Here is a 16,230-nt window from a genome sequence, read left to right on the forward strand (position 1 = left end):
CCAGAAAAAAAGGTGCAACCTTTTTGTAATGATTACATCGATCAGACTATTTGTACACAAACAAAAATATGTGTGTTGCTGGTATCAACTTCAGAAATCAAATGATCATTTCGCGAATTACAGGAAATGTCAGACGAAGATCAGTAAGAACATCTTGGTGTTGAAATTTTTTATTGATTTAACGTATGTTTTTTGGAGACAGTTATTTAGTGGTGGGCAGCAGCCTTCCTCATCTGGACCAAAATGTTTCCAAGCTCCTCACGCTTCCTTTTAGCACGGATGTGAGTTCCCAACTGAAAAAATAGAAATATTGTTATTGATCTGGAATATCTTTACGATAAGAAATTGAACTGTTTGTAGTCTTCAATATTTCAAATACTTTGAATAGTCGTAAGACAAATTATGAGATTGTGTAACGATAATGTTATTCCTATTGAAGTATTTTGAGATAGGCGACCCATAAGGCTGTGCAGGTACCAGAATTCTTTGGGTCTTGTTGGGTCAGTAAGAATCTATTAGTCTCGGCTCCGGTTCTCAAAAATTTTGAGATTTCCAAAAACCTGGGAATTCCCAGAAATCATGAGACTTATGAAAATATCAGTTTGATCAAAATTTTTGAGATTCCTGGATCTCCAGATGGAAGATGATATCCTTGTTACTGAAAATATTGATGTCATTTAAATATACTATTTACAATTAGTATTTAGTATTTGTACAATGATGTAATTATTATGTAAGGTAGGTTACCCATGTTTTGGGCTTCTCAAAAAATTTTTTCTGGAGATCTTGGGAATTTGCACAACTCAAGTAACCCATAATACATTTTGTGAGAATGAAGTTCATAACATTAACGTGTCTACACATCTTTGGGAAAACTTGCTATTAGGAAATTTCAAAATTATCTAAAGTTTGGTAAGTTGTCACAAACCGAAAATTATTCAGACTTTACCAACTGGACTTCTTCAAAATGACCCTCAAGTTGCAAAAAAATAATTTTTTGTTTATTGTTTTGTTACAATAATGGTACCAATTTCAACCTTTAAATTTGTTAGTAGAATTAAACAAACACTTCAGTTGGAATATCCAGAAAAATTACTTCTACCAATTGAATAATCGATAAATAATCTAGTATTTCAAGCTGTATTACTATGTTTGCGCAAATTCAAATCATACTGATATTTATGTTTTTCCCAAAATGTAGGTAATTGTGCCTGGGTTTTTCTCATTTGCTCGTCAAGAACTTTAGGAATGTACAAAGAGATAGAAGTTGCAATTTCTGTGCATTATATAATAATTATAATATTAATCACTGCCATTACCCGCCAAGCCTGATAGAGTATGTTTCCAGAAGTGTACAGGAGACTTGTGCGGAGCAAAAGAAGGAATGAATTAGTGACCATTATTATCTAACTGCAGCTGTCTTAAGATGTTCACTAGAAACATCCATATACGCACAAGGGACAAGGAAAACTACAAAAAAAAAAACCTTGCCCAGGTGTAGCCGAACCGAGTTAAAACCTCAACCTGCTAATTTAGCGCCTATGTGATGTGACCCATCTTATAATTTTCGCGAGGTATTGCTCAGATCCTCCCTGATAGACTGGGGATTTCAACTCAGTTCCTCCCATTCCACAATCTCGCACGCTACAATACTAAACTACTATGGTCTGGTATGTAGGACATATTCCAATTCAAATTGTTTCTTTGTCGGTTATGTCTAAGCATTGAAATGTTTTGTAACTCCGTTTATTTTCATGAATAACTTAGTAGTGGCAAGAAAATGATTGTCATGTTTTTTTAGATGCAACAAAAAGAACTATAAGGCTGAAGTTAATATCGGTAACGTAATGAAACATTCAGGAGACAAATTACTATTTTGCAAATTTATAGTGACTTTGAAGTAGATGAGTCTTTAAAAGATGAATAAGTTTTGCCTTATTATGATTTACTGCATTTTAGATATCCCTGCAATTGTGATATATGGATTTTTCCGGAAAGTAAATTATTTGAATAAAGTTACTAACCTCCGCCTCATAAAGAACTGCGCTAAGAATGCTTTGGTAACAGGGAATCTGGAACATTAAAGTAACTTACCCTTCTCTTCAGGAATTTCAGAGCTCGTTTGTCTTTAGACACCTTCAGTAATTCCATGGCGCGTTTTTCATATGGAGCATGTCCAGTTACCTCTCGTATCAAGTCACGTACAAATTTGCTGTGCTTTGTTTGACGCTATGCAGAAACGGTGATACATACAAGATCAAAAATAATGATTGTGGCAATTAATGAAATAATTTTTAAAAATAAAATCAAACTGTTATGTATTTGGATCGAGAAATTTTTCTCCAATTGAATGCAACGCGATACTGAGGTTATGTACAAAACAAATTGACACTTACGCCCTTGAGCCTAGCTGGGCGGATGGTAACGGTCTTTTCTTTTTCAGATTTGTTTTTAGCGACACGTATCTTCGTGGTTTTGTGACCCTTCTTGAGGCCGACGGCCAATTCGTACCTTGGTGCCATCCTGTTGTTAAAATACAATTATTAGAGGTTATGTTATCACTGTCGCAAATGCTGAGGAAATTACAATTTCATGAAAATATGTAATGAATGAAGTAGCTGAATCATTTACAAAAACAATTATATGCAACGGTACGGATGATGTGTACAGATTCGAGAGATATATCGCGATTCCAAAAACAACGCACCTCACGACACAACGACGCACGTTGAAAGAAATGGCTGGCCGGAAGTATTGTAAGGAATGGACGTTTCTTTTATCGCTGCCATTGGCCAATCGACGACTTTCGGATAATAGCGGTAAATTGAATTTGAATAAACGAATGGTTACAAAATGCACACTATTAAGATAATCTAGAATGTGGTATATTTATTTGCCAATACAAAAATCTTTGAATATTACATCGAGAATTTGTTCTACGCTAACGTATCCCGTAATTAAACCGAGTTCTCGCATAGCGTTTCGTATTTCTTGTGCAGCTAAAACGATGTCCTTTTCCTCACTCTTTATAAGGTCGAAGTAATTATCTATATGTTCAGAACAATTTGTCAAATGTATTCTGTGCCTAGTTTGACTGACAGTAGGGTTTTCACGACACGGATTACCACATCTGCAAAATGAAAAGTTTAACTATCATACAGTACATGAGAAAAAGATCAATGATCGGTTTCAATACAGAGTATCAAATAAATGATTATTTAGCCGGTCAATACTCACAAATTTTTTAAATGTATGGCAACACGTTTCAAGAATTTTTGGAGGCCCACTTCTCTGGCACAGGAAATAAATATTGTCCTGTCATCTTTTAACAGCGAATCTCTTTCTTGGGGCTCCAACAAGTCTATTTTATTCATTACTACTATACAGTGATCCATCACCTTTCCATTATTCAGTAACAAATCATTTAACCCTAGTCGTTCGACGTAGTCAATGATAAATTCGTCGTACTTCTTCTTACTTCTTAGATACGAAACTGAATTAGCCAATAGAATTACAAAATCAGCCCCCTTAGTATAATTCTTTGCTCTATGTATACCCTCTATCTCAACAATGTCTGTCGTTTCTTTTCTTAGACCGGCAGTATCAGCTAAAATCACAGGATAATCGAATATATTTAAATTTAATTCAACAATGTCCCTTGTTGTTCCAGGAATAGGCGTAACTATTGCAGCTTCTCGTTGAACAAGATAATTCAGTAAACTACTTTTCCCAACATTTGGTTCCCCAAGAATTACAGTTCGCACACCTTCACGTAATATCTCTCCTTTTCTACCATCTGAAAGGTGACGTTTTATTTCCTGATTTAGAACTTTTAATACATTATTGCATTTGTCCATAACGTCAGCTTCTATGTTGTCATCTTCGCTAAAATCAATGTAAGCCTCGACATGTGCAATAGATTGTAAAAGTGTTTTCCTCCACTTATTGTACAATTTGCTCAAACTTCCATCAACTTGTAGATATGCTTGTTTTCTCTGCAGTTCTGTCTCTGCATGGATCAGATCAGCCAACCCTTCAATTTCAGTCAGGTCCAACTTGTTGTTATAGAATGCTCGCCTTGTAAATTCACCTGGTAAAGCATGGGCAAATTTCAATTTTGAAAGAGCAGCTGATACAGCTGCAATTACAGCAGAGCCGCCGTGTATCTGGAATTCTACACTGTCCTCTCCAGTGAAAGAATTAGGTCCTATAAAGTTAATGTTTTATCAAATTCAATTCTATTGCGTGTGATAATTATTTCACAAAAACTATCTATAATAAGTAGCTACCTGGAAACCAAAGACATAAACCCTTGTCTATAACTTCCCTTGTATCTGGGTCGCAGATATTTCGAAGAAAAGCTTTTCTGGGTTCAAGTTTCGTTATGTTTGTCATTTGCTTCAAGGCATCAATTGCCTGACTTCCTGATATCCTTATTACAGCAACACCGCATTTCCCGTGCCCTTAAATAATAACTATTTTTTTATTTTTATTTTACTTTAAATAAAATATTCGAAATTACTAAGCACTGCATATTTTCCTGCTTTATGGAATAACCAGAGGGCAACTTAAAATCAAGTTAAACCCTTAATGAATGACTTTAAAATTCAAGTTAGTGTTCTGTATTCGTTAAGCTACGCAAATTTATTTCGGAACTTGCATATTTCGTAATTTTCAATAAACAGTTTTAGAAATACTAGATTTTCATGAATTGTACTTCGTTTTGGGTGAATTAAATATGTAGATCAATTGTTAACCAGAAGAGAGCGCAAAAATTGTTGAATTTCCATTCCACCGTCTGTTGAAGAAAAATACTCCGGCAGTCTCTGGCGAAATCATGAAGCGTGGAGTTAGGCATCGCGCGAGCATCTTTATGAATGGATATTTACAGTATTCTGATGCTCTAAGGATTTTTATACGTTGATTGCGATGTGACCAGATTTGAAAAGTACTTCGTGAGTATCGTTAATAATGGTAAACTGTAAATAGAACGATTAAATCCAACAAATATGGGACGATCTTACACTGCTAAAAACTGTCATGGTGGAGGACATGCATACACCTACCCACAAAGCTTACGTCTAGTTGTGTGACCAACAACGCGTATTATTTATATTTTTAATATTTTCAATTGTTTCACAATAGCGAACAAATATCGAACTTGATTGTAGGATTTCTTCGATATTTCTTACTGGGCGATTCTTAATGTCCTTGGACTCTCGGTTCTTCTATTTTCGGTTCTACTCGTGTTTCATTGGTTAGCAAATAATTACACGCTGAACTAATCGACAATAATTTTTGTTACAGGACCAAAATTGGCGGTAAAATCAAATATATCGCGGTTTGATCATTGAATTTATCACTCGTTAAATATTTGCTGTCACGCCCTCTAGTCTTTATATATGATTATTCATATATCTTAATAAATTTTATGCAATGACTATGAGCGAAAAAGAGTTGGTGTCAAGTAAAGAATTGCAAAACAGATGCCATGGCTGGGTGGAATCTCAGCAAGAGCTTTTATACTCCGAGGATAATGTCTTGAAAAGAAAATTAGACACCGAACCAGAAGAGTTCTTTGATACTGACTCGGAATTTGACTCAGTTTCTGAATGCGGAACTAAAAGACGCAGGGTGTTGAAACAAGTGAAAGATGAGGTTTTGAATTTGCTGTGCGAATGGAAGGATTGTTTGTTTGACACCAATTCTCTTGATATTTTTGTCAAACACGTTTCCAACCACATTCCGCAGCTCAAGATCGTTACTACAGAAGAAGGTCGGGAAGTTTATGCGTGTCTGTGGAATGGCTGTTCCTTCGAATCTGATATTTCTGACGATATAGCCAAACACGTTAATTATCACTCCTATCATACAAAGTTGAAATGTATTGGATCTAACATCAGAGGAAGAGTTAAATTGCCTGTGAATATAATTTTATTATTTTGCTTGTCTTATAATAATTTTGATCATGCTACACTTGTTTAGTTGTAAAGTTCCCAACTAAACTGTAATTAACTATTCAAGCAACTTGCAAAATTGATAATATCATTTGCAGCATTATCTAAGAACTTAATCTGTACGTTTTCTGCTTTGACTGTAAAAATATAAGTAATAGAGTTAGCGTTCATGAAAACCAGTTGTTTCATTGGTGAAAAATGGTTCATGGCAGTCAATTTTACAAATTGCAGTAACTGTTCTTGTTTACATAGTGAAGTGAGAAAGCATAGATCATGACGAATTTTATTCAAATACATAATAGTACTTTAGGTGGCATGTCCGTAAAGTAGGTGATTACAGGGCAAAAATACTCAATTCATTATTCGAGTGAAAAACACTTTATGGTCACGCTCCATACAATATTTTTCCAGAAAAGCATGAAAAGTTACTTTGACACCAGTTGAGATCCATATTTCAGACAGAGCAACAGACTCAGAATTGCCGTATAAAGTCTGTTATATGGCAGTTCAACATATGCACTTTGAACTACCCATCAAAACTGCAGTATAAAGTCTTCATACTATAGTTCTGAGGTTGGTGGTATAAAGTACCACTTGCCGAATGTTATACAGGCATCAAAAAGTGACTTTTTCATGCCTGTGTCAGAAAAATACATGTGCTTACATACATAAATCATTCAAAAGAATTCGTTTAGTAATATTTTGTGAAATGAGTTTACTTAAATGCGCTTTAAATTGCATTTGAAATTAATACATTCACATTTCATATAAAACCATTTGAAATTATTTTTTTAGAAATGTTACCAAGACCAGGGTTTGAAAAATGTGATTGACCAGCCATTGCCTCAGATCTGCAGTTGGGAAGAATGCCTAAAATCTTTCAATAACTACCAGGCCTACTTGTGGCATGTTGTTACACACATTGAAACTAATCCACGTGGAAATAAGGTAGAGGGAGGAGTAAATTGTCTATGGACAGGTTGTAATGGTAACTACAAAAGTTTGTACAAGCTTCGAGAGCACGTCAGATGTCACACAAAGGAGAAGATGGTTGCTTGCCCAGATTGCGGTGCTACATTTGCTTCCAATACCAAATTTCATGATCACTGCAAACGCCAGATTCCTTTGGATCGTAAGTAATGATAACACCAATGTATGGGGAAATTTTTGCCAATATTTACAATCCTATCAAATCCGACTGTGTGATTTATTTATTTGAAACCCGTTATCAGTACTTCAAAATTTTTATTATTATATTTGTATTCTGCTGCAGTGCAAGGCTTTCAATGTTCACACTGCAACAAGTATTACCCAACAGAAAGTATACTGAGAAATCACATGCATTTCCATGTATTTCATTATAAATGCACTATGTGCGATATGAGTTGCGAGTCACCGGCAAGTTTGGCAAAACACATAAGATATCGCCATATATCCAGCAGACCATTCAAATGTCAGTTGTGCACACATGCAGCTAAATCTGAGCAAGACTTGGATTCACACATGGCAGTTCATACAAGAGGACCGAATTTCATCTGTACTGTAGATGGTTGTTCCTATGGATGCAAAAACTCATACATGATGGACAGGTATTCTTGTGCTTGGACTGTTATTTTAAAATTAGAAAGAAAGCGAAGTTCATTAACAATGCCTGAAACAATGTACACTTTAATTAATTGCCCATGATACTTTCATTTCCTTCTGTACATTTAAAAGTTGGTTTGTTCATTTGAGATTTTGTTTTTGTCTCACTAGACATATGGAACGTGTGCATTCAAAATTCCTCAGATTTTATTGTTGCCACGAATGTCCAGTAAAATACCGTAAGAGCTATCGTCTTACCAAGCATTTGATTGAAACTCATCACTTGCAATGGCCAAACGGGCACAAACGGTTTCGTTATAAGAAAGATGAGGATGGCTGCTATCGACTGCAAGTTGTGCGTTATGAAACCTTGGATGAGGATACTGTCAAAATGACAGGAGAGTCCGCACCAAAGGAAAAGAATTACTTATTGGAGCTATCGGCTGGTTCTTCTGTACCAAAGTTGAAGGTATATATTTTCAATCATTCATGGTATTACTTCTATCTTTCGATATGTGAGTTGTAAATCTATCAATGTTTTTAATAAATTTATATCCATTTTACTGAGAAATTGTATCCGATTTTATAGATAACAGAAGAGGTGGAGAAAAGTCTCAATTCTGATTACCTCAAAATGTCCAAACATGAAGCTGCTAACGAGACTGGCAAATCGATGCCTATTGTTTCAAATATTTTGATATGGATTGACGAAGTTGATGAAGATGGGAATATTATCGAAAGTAGAGTTGTCGAAACTCAGGAGACCAATGAGCTACCTCCATCTGCAGAACCGCCAATAATAATAAAGTAGAGATCACCTCTTCGTTTTACATGTAGATACATACCTATGTTGTCAAAGCAATAAAATACTTTACTAAATTTTGTATCAAGTTACAATAATGAATCTTCAGAATTCTAAAAGCAACAATCAAAACAATTTTTTCCCATCAATATTTGTGACGTTTGTTTTGAGACATGCCGTGTCTTAATTTACCCAAGGCACTTAAACCTGAGTACTCAGTGGGTCAGTGGGCTTACTTGCATGATTGTGACAAAACACTGTTTCGTCGTGAGTATGCAAGTATGTAAGTGTAAGTGGTTCAGGTGAATTAAGACACGGCAATATACTTGTAAAAATTCATAAATGCTGAGAGAGATAAGGGAAGCGGTTCTTACTAGATAAGCAAAAGGCTAACTCAATTGTTTAACCAGGTAAACGTGATACTTACTAATGTAATTTTTATCTAGAGATAAATGAATAATTGTAAAATCCTATTCCTGGATTCAAATTAATGTAGTGTGGGGTGAGATGTGACGAATAAGCCTATTTTATTTATCTGCAACCATAAAAATACTATTAAATCAAAGGAGTATGCTATATGAATATCACTGTCAGTTTTTCAAAGTCTAGAATCACAAGAGTCAAATCGTTTAGAAATAAGTCCTAACTAAGTACGAATGCGGTATTGATTTCGCCTGATATCGCTAAGCTGCTTTTTTTAGCTTCAAATTTTGATTGCGACACTTTAGCGATTTGAAACACTCTGGAATCGAAAGCCCGATAAAATACATTGGATCTACTAGACAACCTCATTTTTTACACCGTCAGTCAACGTTACAAGTTTTTCTATTCCAAAAAAAAAATTGCTAGCAAAATTAATTCACTTCAATTTTTTCTTACGCGTCAAATTTCATGATTTGATACATTTTTTGCCGTGTTGTCGGAGCCACCTTAAGTAAGTGTAACCAGACAATAACCACCCACAGATTTATTATTGTGCATCCTTTGCATGATTGATTCAATGTGATTACCGTTTTCTCTTTATCAAGAAAGCGTATCAATGGAATTTTATTTAATCTTTGGTCTTTCGATTCATCATACATTTCATTTTCACTAATATATTGTCGCTATAGTCACATACATTCATCATACAATTATTTTATTTTGTCAAATATTAATGTATTCATGTAATCTTCAGCAGCAGCTTTGATTTTCCATGTCTATGGATTTTCCACATGCAAACGTCAAACTTTCGTGAATACTGTCTGCTAAATCGCCGCCATTATTGTTTACCTCATCCTCACCGACGCATGAGGTACCTGGCGGATTTCCGTCGTACTAAGGCATAATAATCACAGAGCTCAACACAGGGAGCAAGGCAGTTGGACGCCGGACTACCTCTTATTCGTACCAAGTGATTGTGTGTCACGAAGTCGTGGATTATGTGCACCTTAACCTTAATGTAGTATAATTGATAAAAATCCATCGAAAATGAACGTGTTTTCGGCTTTAAAGCTTTACATCACCAAAATGACCGAAGAGAGCGGTCCTGGTATGAAAGTGCTCCTAATGGATAAGCAAACGGTAGTTAATTTTCGATCTCCAGATTAGGTTAGGTCTGGCTGTCAAAGTAGTACGTCGGTTCTTCTGTTGCGGCAACAATTAAATGTTGTTCCGCCTAAACAGGAGTGAACGTTGAAATCGTACTTTGATCGTAAAGATCAGACACATGTAATTTTTTCACTTTCTTCATTTTCAGACAAGCATTGTTAGTAATGTTTACAGCAAGTCGGAAATTTTGCAAAAAGAAGTTTACTTATTTGAGCGCATAGACAGTGGAGCGCAGCCTGAGGGTCTTCGTCACTTGAAATGCATCGTATTCTTGAGGCCAACTGCAGAGAATATCTCCCTACTCTGTAGAGAGCTGAGGTGCCCAAAATATGGGGTTTATTACATATGTGAGTATCCTCTTTACTGTACGTTAAATTGAATCATGAAATTACAAACGACACTGTTCTTTTTATAATTCATACTTTGTTTCATTAAATTATCATCGATTACTTGTTATGAAGTTCATAAAGACACTTGAACACATGGTATCTTTCATAAGGTCATTAAATAAGATTTCAGTAACATAATTGCAAAGGCTGACATAAAAACATTGGCCGAAAGTGATGAACAAGAAGTAGTGAGAGAAGTTCACGAATTCTATGCCGATTACCTGGCATTGAATCCCCATCTATTCTCCCTTGGAATAAATGTTTGCGTACAAGGTATACAATGTCACAATTATTTCTTTTGTGTGATTATGATTTGGTATGTTAAAATAGTATGTGAGTTGAGAGTGCTAATTTCTAACAATAATATCACAAAATACGGTTTTCAAACATTTTCTTACTACTATAATGCAGTATTATTTTTACAGATCTAAGGTGGATACCAACACATTTGCAGCGTACAGCGCAAGGAATAATTTCAGTTCTACTATCTCTCAGAAAATGCCCGTTCATTAGATACCAGGGTGGTTCCGATATGTCTAAAATACTTGCTGAAAAAATCAGGGAAACATTCAGCAAGGAATCAAACCTATTTGACTTTAGACAAGAACTTAATCCCCTGTTACTAATTGTCGATAGGCGTGATGACCCTGTTACTCCATTACTTAATCAATGGACATACCAGGCCATGGTTCATGAACTTTTGACCATTAATAATAACAGAGTAGACTTATCTCATGTTAATGGAATTTCGAAGGAACTGGCAGAGGTTGTTCTCAGTGCGGAACATGATGAATTTTATGCCCAAGTATGTAAATACATTCCTTCATTTTGAAGAAAGTTGCTTTATAGTGAAAGTATTTCATCACCCTGATATTCTTTTAATCCAGAACTTGTACTTAAACTTTGGTGAAATTGGACAAATGATAAAAACACTAATGGATGATTTTCAAAAAAAATCAAAGAAGAACCAAAAGTTGGAAAGTATAGCTGATATTAAAAATTTTGTGGAAATGTATCCGCAATTCAAAAAGATATCGGGTACAGTGTCAAAGCATGTTACTGTTGTTGGTGAACTTTCATCTCTTGTTGGAAAGCATAATCTACTCGAAGTGTCTGAATTGGAACAGGAACTCAGCTGTCAGAGCGAACACTCTACACAGGTATATGTTATAATAAACTAATTGTAAATTTATTCAAATATTTTTGAACCAGCTGCGAGTATCTGCTTCAGTTATGTTCTCAAAGAATGAAGGATACTGCTGTACACTGTACTTGATTCCACGGTATGTACATCATTTTTCAGCTACAGAAAATCAAGAAACTGATCAATGATTCTAGAGTGCGAGACGTTGATGCTACACGTTTAGTTATGTTGTATGCACTTCATTATGAGAAGCATAGTAACAATGATATCACTGGGTTGTTAGACATGTTGAAGAAAAAAGGTGTTCCAGCAACATACACAAAGGTTTGTATAGTAACTGGCTCATGATGTGAAAAGAAAATTTAATTATTTGACTTTTGTTCTTTTAGCTTGTCTACAGTATATTAGAGTACAGCGGAGTTCATGCTAGGCAAAGTAATCTGTTTAATCATGAAGGGGTTTCTAAAATAACGAAGAAGTTATTTATGGGTCTGAGTGGCGTAGATAACATATATACGCAACATAAACCATTGCTAGTCGAAACATTGGATGATCTGTTGAAAGGAAGGTTGAGCAGTCAAACTTTCCCCTATTTAGGAAATATGGTCATGTCAAAAAGGTATTTAGAACGAATATTATTGGAATACTTCTTTGATTACGGCAAACCGTAGTAATGGTATGTTCATTATAATATTCCAAAGCAATATGAATAATTCCCATATAATGTAGGTACTACACGAATTAGTACTCATGTATTTGATTTCATCTAAATTTTCAGACCTCAAGAAATTATTGTTTTCATAGTGGGCGGTGCGACTTATGAAGAAAGTCTCGCTGTGAATAATTTGAATAAACAAAATCCAGGAACAAAAATAATTTTAGGTGGTACGACAATTCACAATTTCCAAACGTTCACAGAGGAAATTCAAAGCGCTACTAATAGTATAACAAGAAGATATCGAAGTAGGAATAACTAACTAATAAAGCTTCAACAATACTGTAACTAAATATTTATTTGCATTACTTTTCACTGCTGTTACACTTATGTTGCATAAAACGTGTCTCAAGCATCAAGTATACAATAGTTAACACTGGATAATGTCTGTATCTGTTCCAAATTTGCATTAGTCAGTGATATGTAAGCCATTCTTTTTTATTTTCTTTCATAATCATTGGTCCGTTTATAATACGTTGTACCGTGATAGTAACTGTTTTTTTTATGAAAATTTATCTGAGTAACTTCACCGTATAACTGCAAATATTGATTATAAGTCTAAACTAAATCACTCGAATAATCTCAGTTGAAAGAAACAGCTAGTGATTTAAAAAGTTGTGATTTACAGTATTGAACGAGTACGTACTAGTTTGCGGGTAAACATTATTCGAAAATAAAGGCCATTTATTAACATCTTACAATTTTTATTGTTTTCACTTCTGGAGATTAAAATTCAATTTGATATCGAAATACTACTCATCTCTAGTGTGATCTTCAAGCATGTAGTCCGGTGGCCCTTCCAACATTCGGTCATCATTTCTTGTTACCTTTAACAGATACATAATGTTTTTCGCAAGTGATTATTTCGCATAATATTGGAGTAAGTGTGGTGTTAATTTGAAAAGACTTGTATGAAAATGCTCAGTTCGTTAATAGGGCATGTCTAAATTACATACCAAAACACCAGGTTTCTTTGTTTGATACGAATCTGTCAAGTGACCATAACATTTTCATATTTGGATGAGAATTTTTCGTTGTACCTACCGATCTCACCCATAATTTCATTCTATTCGGAATCTGTAAGGGACCTCCGGGGTTTTAACATCATGATACTGATTATGAATTGACCTATATCAATTTAGATCTATGCTCACAAATCCTTTTTTCGAGCCCTACTGATCCTTAACGATTTGTTGTTCCAGAAATTCTGTTGTGATGTGTGGGAGATAATTTTGATACGGAATCAGTCAATAGCTTTTACAATTTTGTAACATACTTAAACACAGATTAGATCTTCCTTTTCAGACACATCCATGCAATTAGCTAAGATGAACAATTCTTGTTGTAAGTTTTTAATTGGAATTCACACAAGTTATAATGATGAAATTAGAATTGGTTAACTATGTGAGATAAAGGATTTGTGACAATGTTAAAAAAACCATTATCTTAGCAATTATGAACTGAAGATCAGTGAGATCGAGATCTCATAGTATTAAGAATGGGTGTAACAGACTAGTCTAAAGCCTCATTTAATAATATAATTCACGTAATTTTGTGTTTGTATAAATCTTGGACTAGTATCTATTAATAATTTATGTGTATATCTTGGAGCTGTATTTAAGAGTGCTTTAATGCAACTTATCCTTACTTACATACCTCAACAATGCCGGTGGATAAAGCATAACCGACCATGGCTACAGTAGCAAAAACGCCAGCAAGGAATTGGTTTCTCTTCTTGTGGGGAAATTCGTTCTCTGAATCTCTTCGCATTTTTCTAACACTTTCTTCAGCTTTTTTCCTCTCATATTCTTGACATATGTCCGGAAAGTATTTCTGAGATATACGAGTTACAAACTTGACTAAATTTGTGCAGGCTTTGAGGTGATTTTGCAATGCAGGGTTTGGCAGTGGAGCTTTTAACAAAGGTGCAAGATATGAATAGATTATTGCATCCAGAGACGTAGGGTGAGGGCCAAAGAAATACTCTCTTTCTCCCAGCCGAGTCGATAACAGTGTCAAGCACTTCTGTGCTTCAGAATACACCTGCAATTTTAGTTGATAATTACTGAAGATGTGCAAATAAATAAATACTAGCATTTGTAAAATATTTCTATTTACCGCATTTTCTATGGCACTGATTTCGCCTTCAGTTGGGTACAGCGATTCCATCATGTTCCTAGCTTGTCTTTCAAATTTACCAGGGTAAAAGAAATTCAAAGGAAAAGGTAGTGCTTTGGCGTACCATGGCTGTATGAATTCATTGTAATTCTTTACATCAACCCACCTGTAACATTTGAAACCTAAAATTAACGTTTAGGGCATTGATAATCATATGCATGCAAGCGTGTTTCTGAAGCCTATGAATTAACATTTCCCACCTACTCATTCAGATCTACGAGATGATTTGACATGATTGTTATTTGCACAGTTAGTAGGTAATGATTATTATTTTATACTAACCAAACATATTGCAGTGCCGGGTAAATTTTCTCCTTAAGCATAGTATCATATGCGACGACCTCAGCGCATTGTTTAGGAGTAAGACTAAAATCAGCTGTGTAATTCTTTTTTCGAAAAAATGCAGTTATATCTTTTACTGAGTCTAAAGTCTCGCTACCACATCGGAGAACAGGTAGCGCACCGTTTGGTGTCCGAAATGGATTATTAGTAGGATTTATCTTGAGCGGTACTCCACTAAATTTGGCATAGACCTACAAAATAATTATTGGACATGTGAGGAAAAAATACCTGTGAGAATTTTGACGTAAAGTTTCAATACAAAGATGATTATCAATCTTCTTAAGTCTTTGAAGAAAAAAAAAAGTTTGCCTGAGAACCAGTTAATTGCACAAGTATATAACCAGTAAGAGGAATAAAAATTTCTATCAATAGATGACAATACAAGGTACAAAGCGGAAACATCTAGATCAAGTTGAATTTAAACACCTGAAGTTCTCGCTGTTGTGAAAACATTGATGGTAGGGTACGATATTTTAACTGTGTATAAGATATTCTGGTTGATTATTCAGCAGGTCAATTTGAAGATGGGATTAATAATCAAATCTTGAAAACTGCGATGTGATAAGAAGCTTTTCTGTTAAAATAATGATGCGGAATAATGCAAGTTTGATGATCATAACCTTACTAAGACTGAAGAACATACCAAAATATTTAAGCACTTAAGATCGACAGAAGGAAGGCCCCAATCCCCTTTCCAGACGTCTAGTTGAAACGACTCATTCATTTCGAATTTCGAAAAATCACAAAAAGTTGACAATTAAATAAATATATTACCAGTGCGTGATAAATGTTTTCCAATCGCACGTGATCGTCCTATGTAAACATGACAAGCGCCAACAACGACGAACAGTGAAAAAAAAGAAATTTCACAATTTGTTCGCGATTGACTGTTCGAAATCCCAGCCTGGTAGGTAAACTAGTTGATAATATAATGTTAATTTGGTTCATGTTCAGATACGCCTGCACATCAGGAAATCAGGAAACTGAAGCTAGTCTCGCGCAGACTATATGTATACCGCATTGTAATCATATTTGTATGGTATACTAAAAGCTGAAACGGAACTATGAAATTTATTTAATTCACAATTACAATCTGCAAATCAAGTACACAGGTCTTTCTTGTGTAGCTTTCTTGAAACACTTGCTTTCCTATGGAACTTTAATATGAGAATTTTTTTTTTAGTGATTTGCTGCTGAGTGAATAATAATATATCGTTTCATTTAGAAACTATGTGCTAGGATTATTTGAAATCAAGTTTGGTAACGAAGATGCGACTGTATAATTTTTTACCTACATGATGGAAATACATAACTTCAGTTATTGAACCACTAGAATTCAAAAAACGAATGCCCTTGTGATTGCTTTTTGTTTGAACTAACACCGTCAATTATCAGAGATTTTTTCATTATTTCACCAAAACAATATAACAAATTCTTTAGATTTTCTATAAAAATCACATAAAAACTTGTTCATACGTACATACATGCCAATATAATGGCTGAGATTGTTTTAATTTTAGGATGAAATG

General features: G+C 34.7%; 6 protein-coding genes across 12 annotated transcripts in view; 3 read left to right on the top strand and 3 right to left on the bottom strand.

Annotated features, from left to right (window-relative positions):
- Positions 1-16,230, top strand: part of LOC124307408 (fasciculation and elongation protein zeta-2-like) — a 396,278-nt gene that overhangs the window by 274,095 nt on the left and 105,953 nt on the right. The gene's annotated exons all lie outside the window — the stretch shown is intronic.
- On the bottom strand, positions 155-2,793 carry LOC124307406 (60S ribosomal protein L36). Its single transcript, XM_046769051.1, has 4 exons — positions 2,708-2,793; positions 2,397-2,523; positions 2,095-2,229; positions 155-293 (listed from the first exon to the last, which is right to left on the bottom strand). The coding sequence occupies exons 2-4, from the start codon at positions 2,520-2,522 to the stop codon at positions 207-209; spliced, it is 348 nt and encodes a 115-aa protein (XP_046625007.1). The 5' UTR covers position 2,523; positions 2,708-2,793; the 3' UTR covers positions 155-206.
- LOC124307348 (tRNA modification GTPase GTPBP3, mitochondrial) lies at positions 2,870-5,246 on the bottom strand. Of its 2 annotated transcripts, none has more exons than XM_046768926.1 (4): positions 5,067-5,246; positions 4,290-4,463; positions 3,238-4,207; positions 2,870-3,130 (listed from the first exon to the last, which is right to left on the bottom strand). In XM_046768926.1, exons 2-4 carry the CDS (start codon positions 4,393-4,395, stop codon positions 2,890-2,892), a joined length of 1,317 nt encoding a protein of 438 aa, XP_046624882.1. In that variant the 5' UTR covers positions 4,396-4,463; positions 5,067-5,246; the 3' UTR covers positions 2,870-2,889. The 2 variants fall into 2 exon arrangements, with proteins under 2 accessions (XP_046624882.1, XP_046624881.1); XM_046768925.1 differs by lacking the exon at positions 5,067-5,246 and adding an exon at positions 4,758-4,889.
- Positions 4,820-8,661, top strand: LOC124307344 (histone H4 transcription factor). Its single transcript, XM_046768915.1, has 6 exons — positions 4,820-4,955; positions 5,308-5,922; positions 6,753-7,089; positions 7,231-7,546; positions 7,713-8,010; positions 8,131-8,661. Exons 2-6 carry the CDS (start codon positions 5,437-5,439, stop codon positions 8,350-8,352), a joined length of 1,659 nt encoding a protein of 552 aa, XP_046624871.1. The 5' UTR covers positions 4,820-4,955; positions 5,308-5,436; the 3' UTR covers positions 8,353-8,661.
- Positions 9,720-14,288, top strand: LOC124307342 (vacuolar protein sorting-associated protein 45). Its single transcript, XM_046768912.1, has 8 exons — positions 9,720-9,906; positions 10,082-10,280; positions 10,446-10,595; positions 10,748-11,127; positions 11,210-11,482; positions 11,626-11,790; positions 11,856-12,085; positions 12,245-14,288. Exons 1-8 carry the CDS (start codon positions 9,814-9,816, stop codon positions 12,441-12,443), a joined length of 1,689 nt encoding a protein of 562 aa, XP_046624868.1. The 5' UTR covers positions 9,720-9,813; the 3' UTR covers positions 12,444-14,288.
- On the bottom strand, positions 12,604-16,091 carry LOC124307368 (metaxin-1). 2 transcript variants are annotated; one of them, XM_046768983.1, is made up of 5 exons: positions 15,345-16,091; positions 14,642-14,892; positions 14,300-14,465; positions 13,838-14,224; positions 12,604-13,008 (listed from the first exon to the last, which is right to left on the bottom strand). In XM_046768983.1, exons 1-5 carry the CDS (start codon positions 15,423-15,425, stop codon positions 12,934-12,936), a joined length of 960 nt encoding a protein of 319 aa, XP_046624939.1. In that variant the 5' UTR covers positions 15,426-16,091; the 3' UTR covers positions 12,604-12,933. The 2 variants fall into 2 exon arrangements, with proteins under 2 accessions (XP_046624939.1, XP_046624940.1); XM_046768984.1 differs by lacking the exon at positions 15,345-16,091 and adding an exon at positions 15,128-15,328.

Source organism: Neodiprion virginianus, chromosome 6 (genome assembly GCF_021901495.1).
Source record: "Neodiprion virginianus isolate iyNeoVirg1 chromosome 6, iyNeoVirg1.1, whole genome shotgun sequence".
NCBI classification, from domain to species: Eukaryota; Metazoa; Arthropoda; class Insecta; order Hymenoptera; family Diprionidae; genus Neodiprion; species Neodiprion virginianus.